This window comes from Squalius cephalus, assembly GCF_949319135.1.
Source record: "Squalius cephalus genome assembly, chromosome: 15".
NCBI classification, from domain to species: Eukaryota; Metazoa; Chordata; class Actinopteri; order Cypriniformes; family Leuciscidae; genus Squalius; species Squalius cephalus.
The window spans coordinates 37,403,884-37,416,333 of record NC_137136.1 but is presented as its reverse complement, the minus strand read 5'-3'; the positions used below and the strand labels follow the sequence as shown (position 1 = coordinate 37,416,333).

Genomic DNA, 12,450 nt, shown 5'->3' with positions numbered 1-12,450 from the left:
CTTGATACTCGCGCCGCGCATTTGGTTGTCATGACAATGACGTAGTTTAGAGTGGCACAAGATCGCGTTCATTTACACTGAACCAAAACAATATCAGAGTCATCTTTGATACTAGGGGCTGAGGTGGGTCAGACCCGTCATATTTTAAGTCTGCTTTTATGCGGCATTGTGTCTTTACACAGAACTTTGAGCAGACACAGAGCCGCTTTAGAGCAGCCTTAACTCGGCTGTGTAAAGATGCCTATAGAGACAGTTAAATGGGAAAAGCTGAAAATAACATTAATATTATTTTCACAATCAGTCACAACAGTATGAGCAGAATTAAACTCATATTAAACACAGTTTAAAGTTCAGAGACCTACAGAAACTGAAGCTGAATTTAAGACTCATTATCTGATGATCTCATCAGACAAAATTCACACACATGCACACACACACACACACATCCTTGTCTTTGTGGCATTGTGTGGCCACCTGACAGGATCATGCATTCTGGGAACCACCCTTTCTGAAGGTTGTACAGCAGCAAAAAAAAATCAGGAAGCATACTGGAGTGGTCATAAACACAGATGTCACATCAAATGATGATTCAGACCAAGTAGAGTTCCGTGACCTGACTAGGAACCGATTCCTGGGGACTTGTCAGGTATTTAGTTATTAATGGGGTCCACATGTACACACTATCTGGTTTTTCAGTCTTCTGGGTACCACTTGACACACATTCAGGTTAAACTTACTTTGAGAGCCAATTACAACTGTCATGTGCCAAGATATTTGCTGGAGCATAATTTCTGGCAAAATTGGTGTTATGTAATTGTACAACCTAATTATATTATATACTGGTAAGGTTGAAAAGGTTGGCCGGTGGAGTATTATTATATTATTAGTCAACATGCTGTTGTGTAGTTGCTAAGTGCAACAGAAGTAAACTGTTTCCATACTCCCTTTGTCAGAAAATAAATCCCTTTCTTCAGGATGTCTGAGCTTGTTTGTGATTAGCAATAGTGCAATATGAAGCCTTGTAACACAAAGGTCACAATTAAGGTCAGTATTTTACAGGACACAAATCCCAACAAATAGTAACAACGAATAGTAACAACAATAGACTGACTGCAAAATTTTAATTTCAACTGCTGGAATATTGAGTCATCTTAACTCCATTAAACACTCACAGGCTCTTTTTACAAGCAACAGCTTAAAGGTTTAGTTCACCCAAAAATGTAAATTCTGTCAGTAATTACTCTCCCTCATGTTGTTCCAACCCCGTAAGACCTTCGTTCATCTTCAGAACAAATTAAGATATTTTTGATCAAATCTGAGAGCTGTCTCACTCCTCCATATGCTTCTAAGGGAATGAAACTTGCTGGCCCAGAAAAGTTATTAAAGAGATCGTTAATATAGTCCAAGTGACTACAGTGGCTCAATCTTAAGTTTATCAAGCGACGAGAATACTTTTTGTGCGCAAAAACAAACAAAAATAACGACTTTATTCCACTATTCATTTCCTTCTCTCTGGGCCTTGAGTGACTTCACGTAGTGTTTAAGCGCAGCGCATCTGTGTTATACGTCACACGTAGGCTCACTATTGGCCGACACTGGTCATGTGTGTGATGTGTGTGACGTGCAACACAGAAGCGCTACAATGTTATACTACGTGAACTCACTCGAGGCCCAGAGAGATGGAAATGAATAGTGGAATAAAGTCTGGGCTTTTTTGCACACAAAAAATATTCTCGTCGCTTTATAAACTTAAGGTTGAGCCACTGTAGTCACTTGGACTACATTAACGATCTCTTTAATAACTTTTCTGGGCTGGCAAGTTCCAATCCCTTAGAAGCATATGGAGGAGTGATCCAGCTCTCAGATTTAATCAAAAATACCTTAATTTGTGTTCTGAAGATGAACGAAGGTCTTACGGGCTTGGAACAACATGAGGGAGAGTAATTACTGACAGAGTTTTCATTTTTGGGTGAACTAAACCTTTAAGGTTTCTTAGTGCTGGGTACCACCTATCTAATTCCAACATTCAACAACGTCTTAAATGAGCAACACGTTATAATTTAAACGTGACATAACAAGCATAACAAGTGCCAACAGAAACATTTTAAACTTTGTTCTTGAGAGCTGTGATTCGATTCTTAATGTAGAACTTAATGGCCAGCCAATTTCTGTTTTTAAGTGCTACTTTCTCCAGTTCAAGACACTTATCACAGTCACTTTTTCCCGGAACACGGCATGAAGTGATGAAGGACATCATGTGCTTCTCGACAGCAAGGATCTCCTCTTTCTCCCACATCTTTCTCTTGAAAGGCTGACGACCTGTACAGGTTGGTTATAACAAAAAGAATGTGGCACATAAACATTACAGTTTTAGCAGTCAATCTTTAAGGTACAGTAACAAAGTATGATATGAAACAGACAAAGGGCATATTGATCAAAATGTAAATAATTTTGAGATATCTAAAAAGTTAACCTTTATCCCTCTTTTGGGACTTGCTATGACTGACATCTGGCACTGCTGTGTCATTCTCTTCCCTCTGAGTAGTTGTAACCTGACTCTCTGAAAACCAGAAAAACACAAAATGCAGAAAATAACAATTAAGACGTATTAGTCATACAACAGTAAATTAAAAGATTGCCCAAGCAGATCCTAAATATATAATCGCTATCAAGGCCAATCTGGGCATTTTTTAAAGGAGATTTCAAACTCTGACACTTTCATAACTGTACTGTGTTTGTTGACTGAACTCTGTTTTGTCCACTACAGTCTGCTAGTGATGCAACACTGTTCTTCTTTACAACAGCCACGCTGTACAGTACAACATTTGTCTGCATATGAAAGTGAAAAAATGTATGTGAAAAATTCACATTCACAATATGGGCACACCAGTGAGTGACACTCTGTGAGGAAGCTCCACTCTAAGACAACTGTACCATCTGAGTGTTTCTGTAGTTCCAACAAGGTGTGAGATGTCTTCATTGTAGCTGAACATGTATATTTCAGTAATGACATTCTCCAAGTTAATCATTAATATTATATCAGTAATTACAGTTTATCAAATTAAGATTTTTGAACAAGGACCTTAAGTATTTGGATCAAGTAGCTAGAACAAAATAAGGTGTGAGAGTCAAAATCTACAGATGTCAATCTTTAACCCCCTGAGGTCGGCTATCGCGCCGGCGTGATAGGCTCGTTTTTTTCCTTATCAGTGAAAACAAATAAATAAAATAAAATATTACTTTTTATCTTATATGCTTGTGTTATACATCAATCGATCCTGTTAAGTGTGTATTATTTTTGTGTATACTCACAATAAAAACAAAGTGTTGTGCTTTTCGCCAAATAAAGAAAAATAAACATGACGCGAGTTCTGCCTTCACTCTGTCAGTGTAGTCCATTCTGAAACGCGTCCGAAAATGAACCATAACTCAGCGAATACTCAGTCAAACAGACATACAGGCACACAGGCATGAAGCTTGAATTCTCTTCTTTTAAATGAAGTAATTTATATAAAAAACAAATATTCTCATCTTGTGAAATCTGCATTAAAAGAGAGCGATTCCAGTCGAGCTAATTAGAGCTCATTCAGATGTAATGTGACTCCGCCCACGGAGAGCGCGCGCTATTCAAACGCAAATGTCTGAGGCAATCCACGCAAACTGTGAACGCCCACATCAGCTCGAGAAAACACATCAGATCATTGTACTTGTTTACACAGTCTCGCAGCGCTGTGAGGAATAATACTATAATGGAAAATTTACCTCAGAAGTACGAGGAGCAAAAGATCCGAGGCTATGGAATAATGTAGTAAGTTTTTTTTTCATTCTCAAGTGCGGCGCGTATCTGTGCATGAATGAATGAATGAACGGCAGAGATGCCGCTGTTTACCACAACAGGCAAAAGACGGTTTAAATTTGAATCGTTTCTGTCTGTGAATGTTTCGCTTTTAGCAAACTGTATTGCTATAGGCTACTGAGTAAAAATCGAGTGAAATATGTTGAAATAAAATGTATTTGTATAAGCAACGTATTAAACTGCAAATTAACATTTATATTTCTTATAATAAAAACGAAAGTTACTATGTTACAGACATATGAAGGACAACATTTCATTGATTAGTTTTGGATAGATTATACATTTTTACTGTAAAATATCTGCCACCTCAAATAAGCTTTTGTTTGCCAATTTTTGCTCATATGTTAAATATAGTATGTTTTGTCAAAAATAATCAAATAATATGTTATAGTGTTTATTCCAATGTAGCCTAGGCTATATTCAAGTAATGAATCCTTAACTTTGAAATATGTATGATAAAATGTATACTTTAGTTTTTACAAAGAAAGATTACACTTGAATTGTTGTTGTAATTGTAACCTTTTTAATAAAAAAAACAAAACAAGGTACAGTAGATGTAAACAAACTAAAAAAAGGTAAATATAAGCCTTTTCTTTAAAATAATTTTTTATTGTGTTTTATTAGTGACAAATTTGGGGAGAGGATAAATATTCCAAAACTGAAAATACAGTATGAGAATTAACTGCACAATTACTAGACATGTTTTCCTTTTGATATTATAGGCCAATTTGCAAGCACAATTTGTGGAAAAATAAAAAAAACACGAGATGCTTCCAACTGTTGCTCTTGCATTCTTTCTTGTGACACACCTGAATGAATGGCTCATTAAGTATGTGGGCCCCATTGTCTCCAGGTGCGAACCACTAAATATGCATGATCGTTGACGCCCACTCCGCATATTGCCTTTCCAGACAGAAAGTGTTTTGCAAAATTTAAATCAATGCATTGTGTTATGTGAATGATTAGGCAGGATAATTTTCACATCATTTTGAAGAAAAAACTCTAGGCGATGAAGTCTTATTGACACATATTTAGAATGTGTTTTATGGCCTTATTTCAGAAACTTTAGTTTTTAGTTTTTTCAATAACCATGCATAAACATTATTCTCTCAAAAATACAAACATGTACATGCATGGTGCTCACATATGATGGTAGCCCTGTTTGTGCTATATAGAGTGAATTTACACCTTTGCCATTAATATGTTTATAAGCAACTGAAAAAAGCAAAAATGTCAGGGCATGTCAGAACATCTCAAGGACCCCAAAAACACCTTAGACCCCAGAGGGTTAAAGACAATACAGTAACAAAGTTTGATATGAAAGACATCTGGCACTGCTGTGTCATTATCTTCCCTCTGAGTAGTTGTAACCTGACTCTCTGAAAACCAGAAAAACACAAAATGCAGAAAATAACAATTAAGACGTATTAGTCATACAACAGTAAATTAAACGTATTAGTCATACAACAGTATATTAGAGATGGCCCAAGCGGATCCTAAATATATAAACGGTATCAAGGCCAATCTGGGCATTTTTTAAAGGAGATTTCAAACTCTGACACTTTCATAACTGTACTGTGTTTGTTGACTGAACTCTGTTTTGTCCACTACAGTCTGCTAGTGATGCAAAAGGGAAAAAATGTATGTGAAAAATTCACAATTTGGGTGAATGACATTCTCCAAGTTATTCATTCATATTACATCAGTAATTACAGTTTTTCAAATTAAGATTTTTGAACAAGGACCTTAAAGGGATAGTTCACTTTGAAATTAAATTTTGGTATGTTTTAGCTTACCTCAAGGGCATCCAAGATGTAGGTGTCTTTGTTTCCGCAGTAGTTTCAATTTTGATATTTTTAGGTCAAACCGTTCTTGTCTGTCAGTCATATAATGCAGGAAACACGAAATATAACACGAAACGAGCGGTTTGTGTGAGAAAACGAACAGTATTTATATCGTTTTGACCTCTTATACACAGCCACGTCCAAGTGATCTGAGGGAAGACATCCTGGTGTGTGACGTGTGCGCAGACTGGTGCATAGATAGCCTATATACACTAGATGCCGCCTTAAAGACATTCGTTCCAATGAACTGCCGTAGACAAGGCGACATCTAGTGTATATATCTATGCACCAGTCTGCGTGTACGTCACACACCAGGATGCGCGCGCACCCTCAGATCACTTGGACGTGGCTGTGTATAAGAGGTAAAAACGGTATAAATACTGTTCGTTTTCTCACACAAACTGCTCGTTTCGTGTCTTAGGCCATCAATGTGTACTTACGATGGGGAATTGTTTAATTTGGACGATGGGGAATTGTTTTAATTTGGACACTGTGCATGCTCTTTGAGACAGTGACCACAGACCTGCATTATAGGACTGACAGACAAGAACGGTTTGACCTAAAAATATAAAAATTTAAACTACTGCGGAAACAAAGACACCTACATCTTGGATGCCCTTGAGGTAAGCTAAAACATACCAAAATTTAATTTCAAAGTGAACTATCCCTTTAAGTATTTGGATCAAGTAGCTAGAAAAAAAGGTGTGTCAGAGTCAGTATCTATAGCTGTTATTTCCCATTGTTTCAGATACATATTTAATCAATATTTAGGTAAAAGTATCAGATTGGACTAGACATTAGCAGATAATATTTAAGAGAAAAAAAGCCTGGTTTGGGACATCCATATAGTAAATTGACATTTGTGGTTATCCATTAACACATAAACATGGTCAGATTTAGGATCATATGTAAAATACGTACCTGACTCCGACTCATGTTCGCTGTCCAAGAGCACATTTTCTGTGGAGGGTTGGGGGGAGGGGAGGTAGGAGAGAAAAGAATTACAGGATCGATTAACAGTCGTTAGTGAAAGCACAATGTAATTCATTCAATCCTGACGCTCCCAATTACGCCAAAGAAAAAAATGTATGAGACATTAAGTGTTCATGTTGAAATCTGTGAAGAAAAATTAAATAAGTAGGGCTTTCAAAGTTAACGTGATAATGAATTAACGGAAATTTATTTTAAAGGCACAATTTTTTTATATACATGTACGTTTATTGTTATTGTTCTCCGCCTGGTTGGGCGGTGAGTTTGTGTTGCTGCCAAGCAAAAGTATTGTACGATTACTCGACAAATCGATTTAATAATCTGATTGTAGTGGGACGTATATAGCCCACTGTAATTAAATTAATGTGCGTGGGGTAGTGCGAGTCCAATCACAAACTTGGTGGTACCGTATAAAAGAGAGGACCTGTAGTCACTCTTGTGTGTGTGTGTTTGCCGGTTTGGTGTCGCGTCATTGCCCGTGGGACCGCCCCTCTTTCTCCTAGTGCTTCCGCTTTCAGGTAGGCACTGTTTGAACCAGGTGGTGAACACTGATGTGGGATTGTGTGTAAACTGTTTTATTCACTACTTCAGGATTGTTCGCGGCCGTTGGCGGCTCCGGCTCTCCTGTTACATGCCTCTATTGCAGTCCCGTGTCTCATGATACTTTGAGGTAGCCTTATGTGTGTGCGTTGGCTGATTAGTCAATACACAGGTAACGTTATGCAACTGGTGGTAATGACGATGTGATTTATAGCTGCGGGGATCGTTCGCTGTGTGAGCCTTAAGTGGCGGCTGCTCTTCTTCGCCGGCCTCTCTGGCATTCCCATGCTTCGGAGGGATGTTGTGTCCCGTGTCCTCTATACACCGAGTTTGTGAATGAAAGGTATGTGAAACGCCCACTTTGTACAGCGCTCATTATTTTATATATTGTAAGTTGCTGATGTTTTTATTCTTAGGACGAATAGATGTTCTGTGATGCCTGGTGGGCAACGCTGACTTGACGCTGCTGCTTTATATATAAGTTATCCCACGATCCTTATAACAAACTCTCCCTCCAACACACGTGTGTATGTGCGTGCGCACTGCGCAGCCTAACGTGACGCCCGTTCTCCAGTATTAACCATTCCAAACGATGAGTGTCTTCCACACTATACATTCAAATTTTGCAGTATTTTCATTTATAATTGTTTGTGTGTATTGAGTGATCTGATTTGTTTATTTTGAGTGTTTTGCAGTGTTGTATTTATTTTGATTTGTGAGTTCCTTCAAGAGGTGCTGGTAGAAGGTCAGCGAGAGTAATACCCAATGCCAGCACCAAACTTTGACTTTCATATTTTCATTTTTTTGTAGTATTTTCTTGTTTGTTGATTTAAATGTTTATTATTTGTGCATGTTTGAGTGAGGGTGTTGTATATTGAGACCATAAATAATTTTACACTCTTGTTACAGGAGCTGAGGCTTTGGGGCAGACCACTAGTAGGCCCGTGTGTGGTGGTAGAGAGCTCGTCACAGAGTGCTGTGTGATTATTTCTTGACTTTATTGCAGTGTGTGTGCTGTTACTTGTACACGGGGTGTTGAGAGTGATATTGAAGCCTTGGGCGTGTGTCTGCCATCAAGCCTCGGCCTCCTTTGGATTATGGTCTCTCCTGCATGTGTTTGTTGATGATTCTCAGCTTTTATATATTTTAAAAATGATTGTATTTAAATAAAAACTTTTGTATTATTGGTATCCACGTCTCTAGCCCTTTCTTGCTAATTACGTTCCTGTGTATCCTTTACCAATTCTTAGTAGTAACATCTATATTTCCCTATTAAATAGGGTGGCGTAGTCATGTGACGCTAGAGGCAGTGTTTCTATATTTGCCCCAAGTGTGAAGGGCCAAGGTCCCGCTACATTCAGAATACTCGATTACTACAATTATTTTAGCTGCAGCCCCACACATGATTAATGCATGTGCGTTCAGTAATTATGACCGTCGAAGAGGTGCAGCAGTACCGCTGTGTATGGCGAGCAGAAACAAAACTCCTTGAGCAGAAATGGGCCAGTTCACACCAAAGATTTGTGACTTGCAACTCCCGGCAACGTACCAGTCTGCAACTTTCTAAAACCTACACCGCTGCAACAGTACCAGACAGTGTATCGTTTCCATAGCAACGACTCTTCATGCATCTGTTCTGACCGTGGCTTTTTGTATAGAATCAGAAACAGAGTTTGTGTGCAAGATAACTTTGTGACTCTTTTGACAAGCTGAATTGCTGTTGAAACAGGTCACATCTTTGTTCTAAAACCAGCTGCTAGCAACTTGACATGCAGAAACATAAAACATGTCATGTTGAAAAATATCCCTTTAAGGTACATTTAGAACAGATAAAAAAAATGCACTATTAATCTGCGAATAATCGCGAGTTAACTATGGACAATAAATATTTTAATTAATTGACAGTCCTAATAATAAGTACCTTCGGGATCAATGTTAATGTCATCCAGTGTCTTGCCCTTGAATTCTGCCAGGCGTCCCTGATCCAGAGCCATGAGGACTTTGCTAATTTTTGCAAGTTGGAGGGTGCCTTCAGGAAGTCTATAGAACTGCCGGTGCACTCTAACGTCATGGCCAAGAAAATCCGCTAACTGATCCAGCTCTGTATTACTGAGGTTGAGAACTTGAGACAGTGTTCCTGTTTGTTTGCGTAGTTTTGTAGAAGTTAGACTTTTAGGACTTTTTGCACCACAGACCTTGGCAAAGTGTCGAAGGCAATCAGACCCACGGTAACAGGTCAAAGCAGATGGTCTTGCAAATAGGTATACGTTCTCCCGAGGAACCTCACATTCCTGCCGTGTGCCGACAAGCAGATCCAGTCCTTGCTTCATCACTGGGGTCAAAAGCACAGGAACTTTTCTTCCCCTTTTTCCTCTTATCTCAATCCTGCTGAAATGCTGACAGAGTTTCTTCTCTAGATCTGAGAGGGCTTCATTCACATCTTCATGTGGGTCTGATGGATTTTGACATACATATGCAGAAAGGGTCATTTTTGACACCTCCCCAGCTCTTCGTCGATTGATCAAAATTACTTGTGCCAAAATGACCTTTGCCAGTTTTGCCCACGTCTGGGGGGATGCCTCTGTAGACAGTTTACTGTGAAGATCTTGTTGTTGCACATCCAAATATGAATGGAGAGTCTGGACATCTTTTGTGAATGGAAACAACAGAGGAGTATTCCACTTAGACTCCTGAAGTGTTCTCAGTGATGCGGCTGATATCAGTTCATTCCATCTGGTTTCATACACTCTGCGGAAAGTACGAGCATCTTTTGCAGCACTGTAGTCGTTCTGTACGTTTGCGCGGCTTTCAAGAAGCATTGAAATCTTTGTCAAGTTGTGTCCAATTTTGAGAGCTAGACTTGGGCACCTGTATGCATGGGTTTTGCTGTCATAGCCTGCTAGGTGTTTTACTGATTCCACAACTTGCATAAAATTGGCAGGTTTGATGTGATCTTTAACCCTCTGAGGTCGACAAACGCGCGGGCGCGTTTTGCTGGATTTTCTCCACATTGTAGCACTATAAACTTAACCCTCTGAGGTCTGAGCTGTTTTCTGGGCCCTGGAGGTGTTCTGACATGCTCTGACATTTCTGGTTATTTCTGTTACTTGTGACATTTTCATGGATAAAGTCTGATTACACTGTATTCAGCACAAACTCTGCTACAATAATATATCAACAGCATGTATGTAAAAGTTTGTAGTTTTGAGATAATGACATTTATGCGTGGTTTGTGAAAATACAAAAATAAATTCTCACTGAAATAAGGCCATGAAACCCATACTGATTATTTCTTCACAAGACTTTTGAAAATTGTATCACGTAGCCTAGAATATTTGCTCCAAAACAATGTGAAAATCACCCTGACTGCTCATTCAGAGAAGACAATATATTGATTTAAAAATTTTACGACGTGTTTTGTGTTAGAAAGCCTTATGCGGCAGCTCATTAATATGTAAGCTTTTCTCACCTGAGAAAGACAAAGAACCTCCCCAACGGCCCTATTAGGAGCTATCCTAATATAGCTCCTAATAGCCCTGTCATTCTGAGCAACCTTGCACAATACTGTAAATGAGGAGATTTAAAAAAGAATGGCTTTTAAATTGTTTGGATTTATTTACAACACAACATAACCCAAAGATACACAACAAATGCCAGAAAAAACACTTCAAAGACAGACCTTTGTGCCATTCCTAAAAACATTGTAGGCTACATACCTTTAATTTCCAAGGTGTTTGATTTTCACTTTACCATGTTCATGTTCCAGAGACTCATGTGAATGTTGAAGTCGGCAGGACTCAGTGGCATCTGGGCCCTGAAAAAAATGAACATACTGATATCAAGAGAAAGGCCTGCACGATTTTGGAAATAAATATTAGATTTTTCTGGTTAAAATTGCTTTTTAAAGTTCACAAAATACACACACACACACACACACACACACACACACACACACAAATGTTTCCAACAATATATAATATAATGAACACAAGGTTTGTTGTGCCTTGTAGGCATAAGCTATGCGCAGTGCTGGGTAAAATAATAATAACAATAGATAGCAGTATAAATCTTCCAAAATATTTCAGTAACAACCAAGCTAGAGAAAAATATATTGATTATCATGTTACTTCAAATGTTTCCATTCGTTATGATGATATGAAATGAGATAATAGTAAAAACATGAAGCCGTTTGGTGCGTTTTGCTTTTCAAATGTTCAAATGATACATTCAAACGCGATCGCGCTGCAAAATCTGATACATTCAAACGCGATCGCGCTCAAATATAAAACATTATGGTTACCATACATATCTACGTTTGACCAGATATCCACAAACACAGTAGGCTTAACAGTAAACACGGGTCTAAATATTATAATATTCCCCATATATCTAGCAACAGTTCAACTGCAATGTGACATTTATGCAACAATAACAAACTAATATGTAAAAATTTCTTACCTTAAATCTTTCTTGTCTACAAATCGCGTTCTTCTTCTTCTGAGGTAGCCTAAATCCAATGTAAGCTCTGGCGCGTCTTTCAAACACAGTAAGGAGTAAGTTACGAAGTCTCTGCTTCTTTGTTTTGAGGTGATGAGGGCGTTTTACAGGTCTGCGTTTCTCCGCATGGATCATTTGCATGTCAATCGCTCGTGCGCTCGTAGGCGTGTTCAAATTAAATTTAATGAGGACGCGTTTGAGAAACTGTACATGCCGCTGCTTTCGTATGGATTACTTAAAAATAGAATATTTGTTTTTTATATTATTTACATACTTTAAAAATAGAGATTCCAAGCGTTGTATAGACATGCGTTTCAAGTCTGTGTGACAAACATTCGCTGAGTTACAGGTCATTTTCTGTCACGTTTCAGAATGAGTTTCACATTGAGAGAGACGGCAGAACGCGCATCATGTTTATTTTCTTTGTTTTACGGAAAACACAACATTTTGTTTTTATTATGAGTGTACACAAATAAAAGACGAGATTTAACAGCTTTGAATGATGTACAACACAAGTATGTAAAATCAAAATTAACAGAGTATTTTGCACTGATAAAAAAAAAAAAACGAGTAGATCACGCCGGCGTGATTGCCGACCTCAGGGGGTTAAATTACTCAGTCATTTATAGTCATACAGAAAAAAGAAATATAAAAAAAGAATCTGTGATATTTCTCCTTTTGTATGTGTCCACTTACAATCAAACCAAAACATTGTGCTTTTGT

General features: G+C 38.2%; 1 protein-coding gene across 1 annotated transcript; it reads right to left on the bottom strand.

Moving 5' to 3' along the window:
* Positions 1-1,940: 1,940 nt before the first annotated feature.
* Positions 1,941-10,097, bottom strand: LOC307172741 (uncharacterized protein). Its single transcript, XM_079895321.1, has 4 exons — positions 9,152-10,097; positions 6,622-6,660; positions 2,474-2,560; positions 1,941-2,319 (listed from the first exon to the last, which is right to left on the bottom strand). Exons 1-4 carry the CDS (start codon positions 10,047-10,049, stop codon positions 2,105-2,107), a joined length of 1,239 nt encoding a protein of 412 aa, XP_079751447.1. The 5' UTR covers positions 10,050-10,097; the 3' UTR covers positions 1,941-2,104.
* Between the last annotated feature and the right edge of the window lie 2,353 nt (positions 10,098-12,450).

Coding starts and splice junctions, on each gene's coding strand:
- LOC307172741 (XM_079895321.1), bottom strand. CDS start 10,049: ATGCTTCTTGAAAGCCGCGCAAACGTACAGAACGACTACAGTGCTGCA. Junction 6,661..9,151: donor CATTAACATTGATCCCGAAG/GTACTTATTATT, acceptor AACCCTCCACAG/AAAATGTGCTCTTGGACAGC. Junction 2,320..2,473: donor GTCCCAAAAGAGGGATAAAG/GTTAACTTTTTA, acceptor CAACCTGTACAG/GTCGTCAGCCTTTCAAGAGA.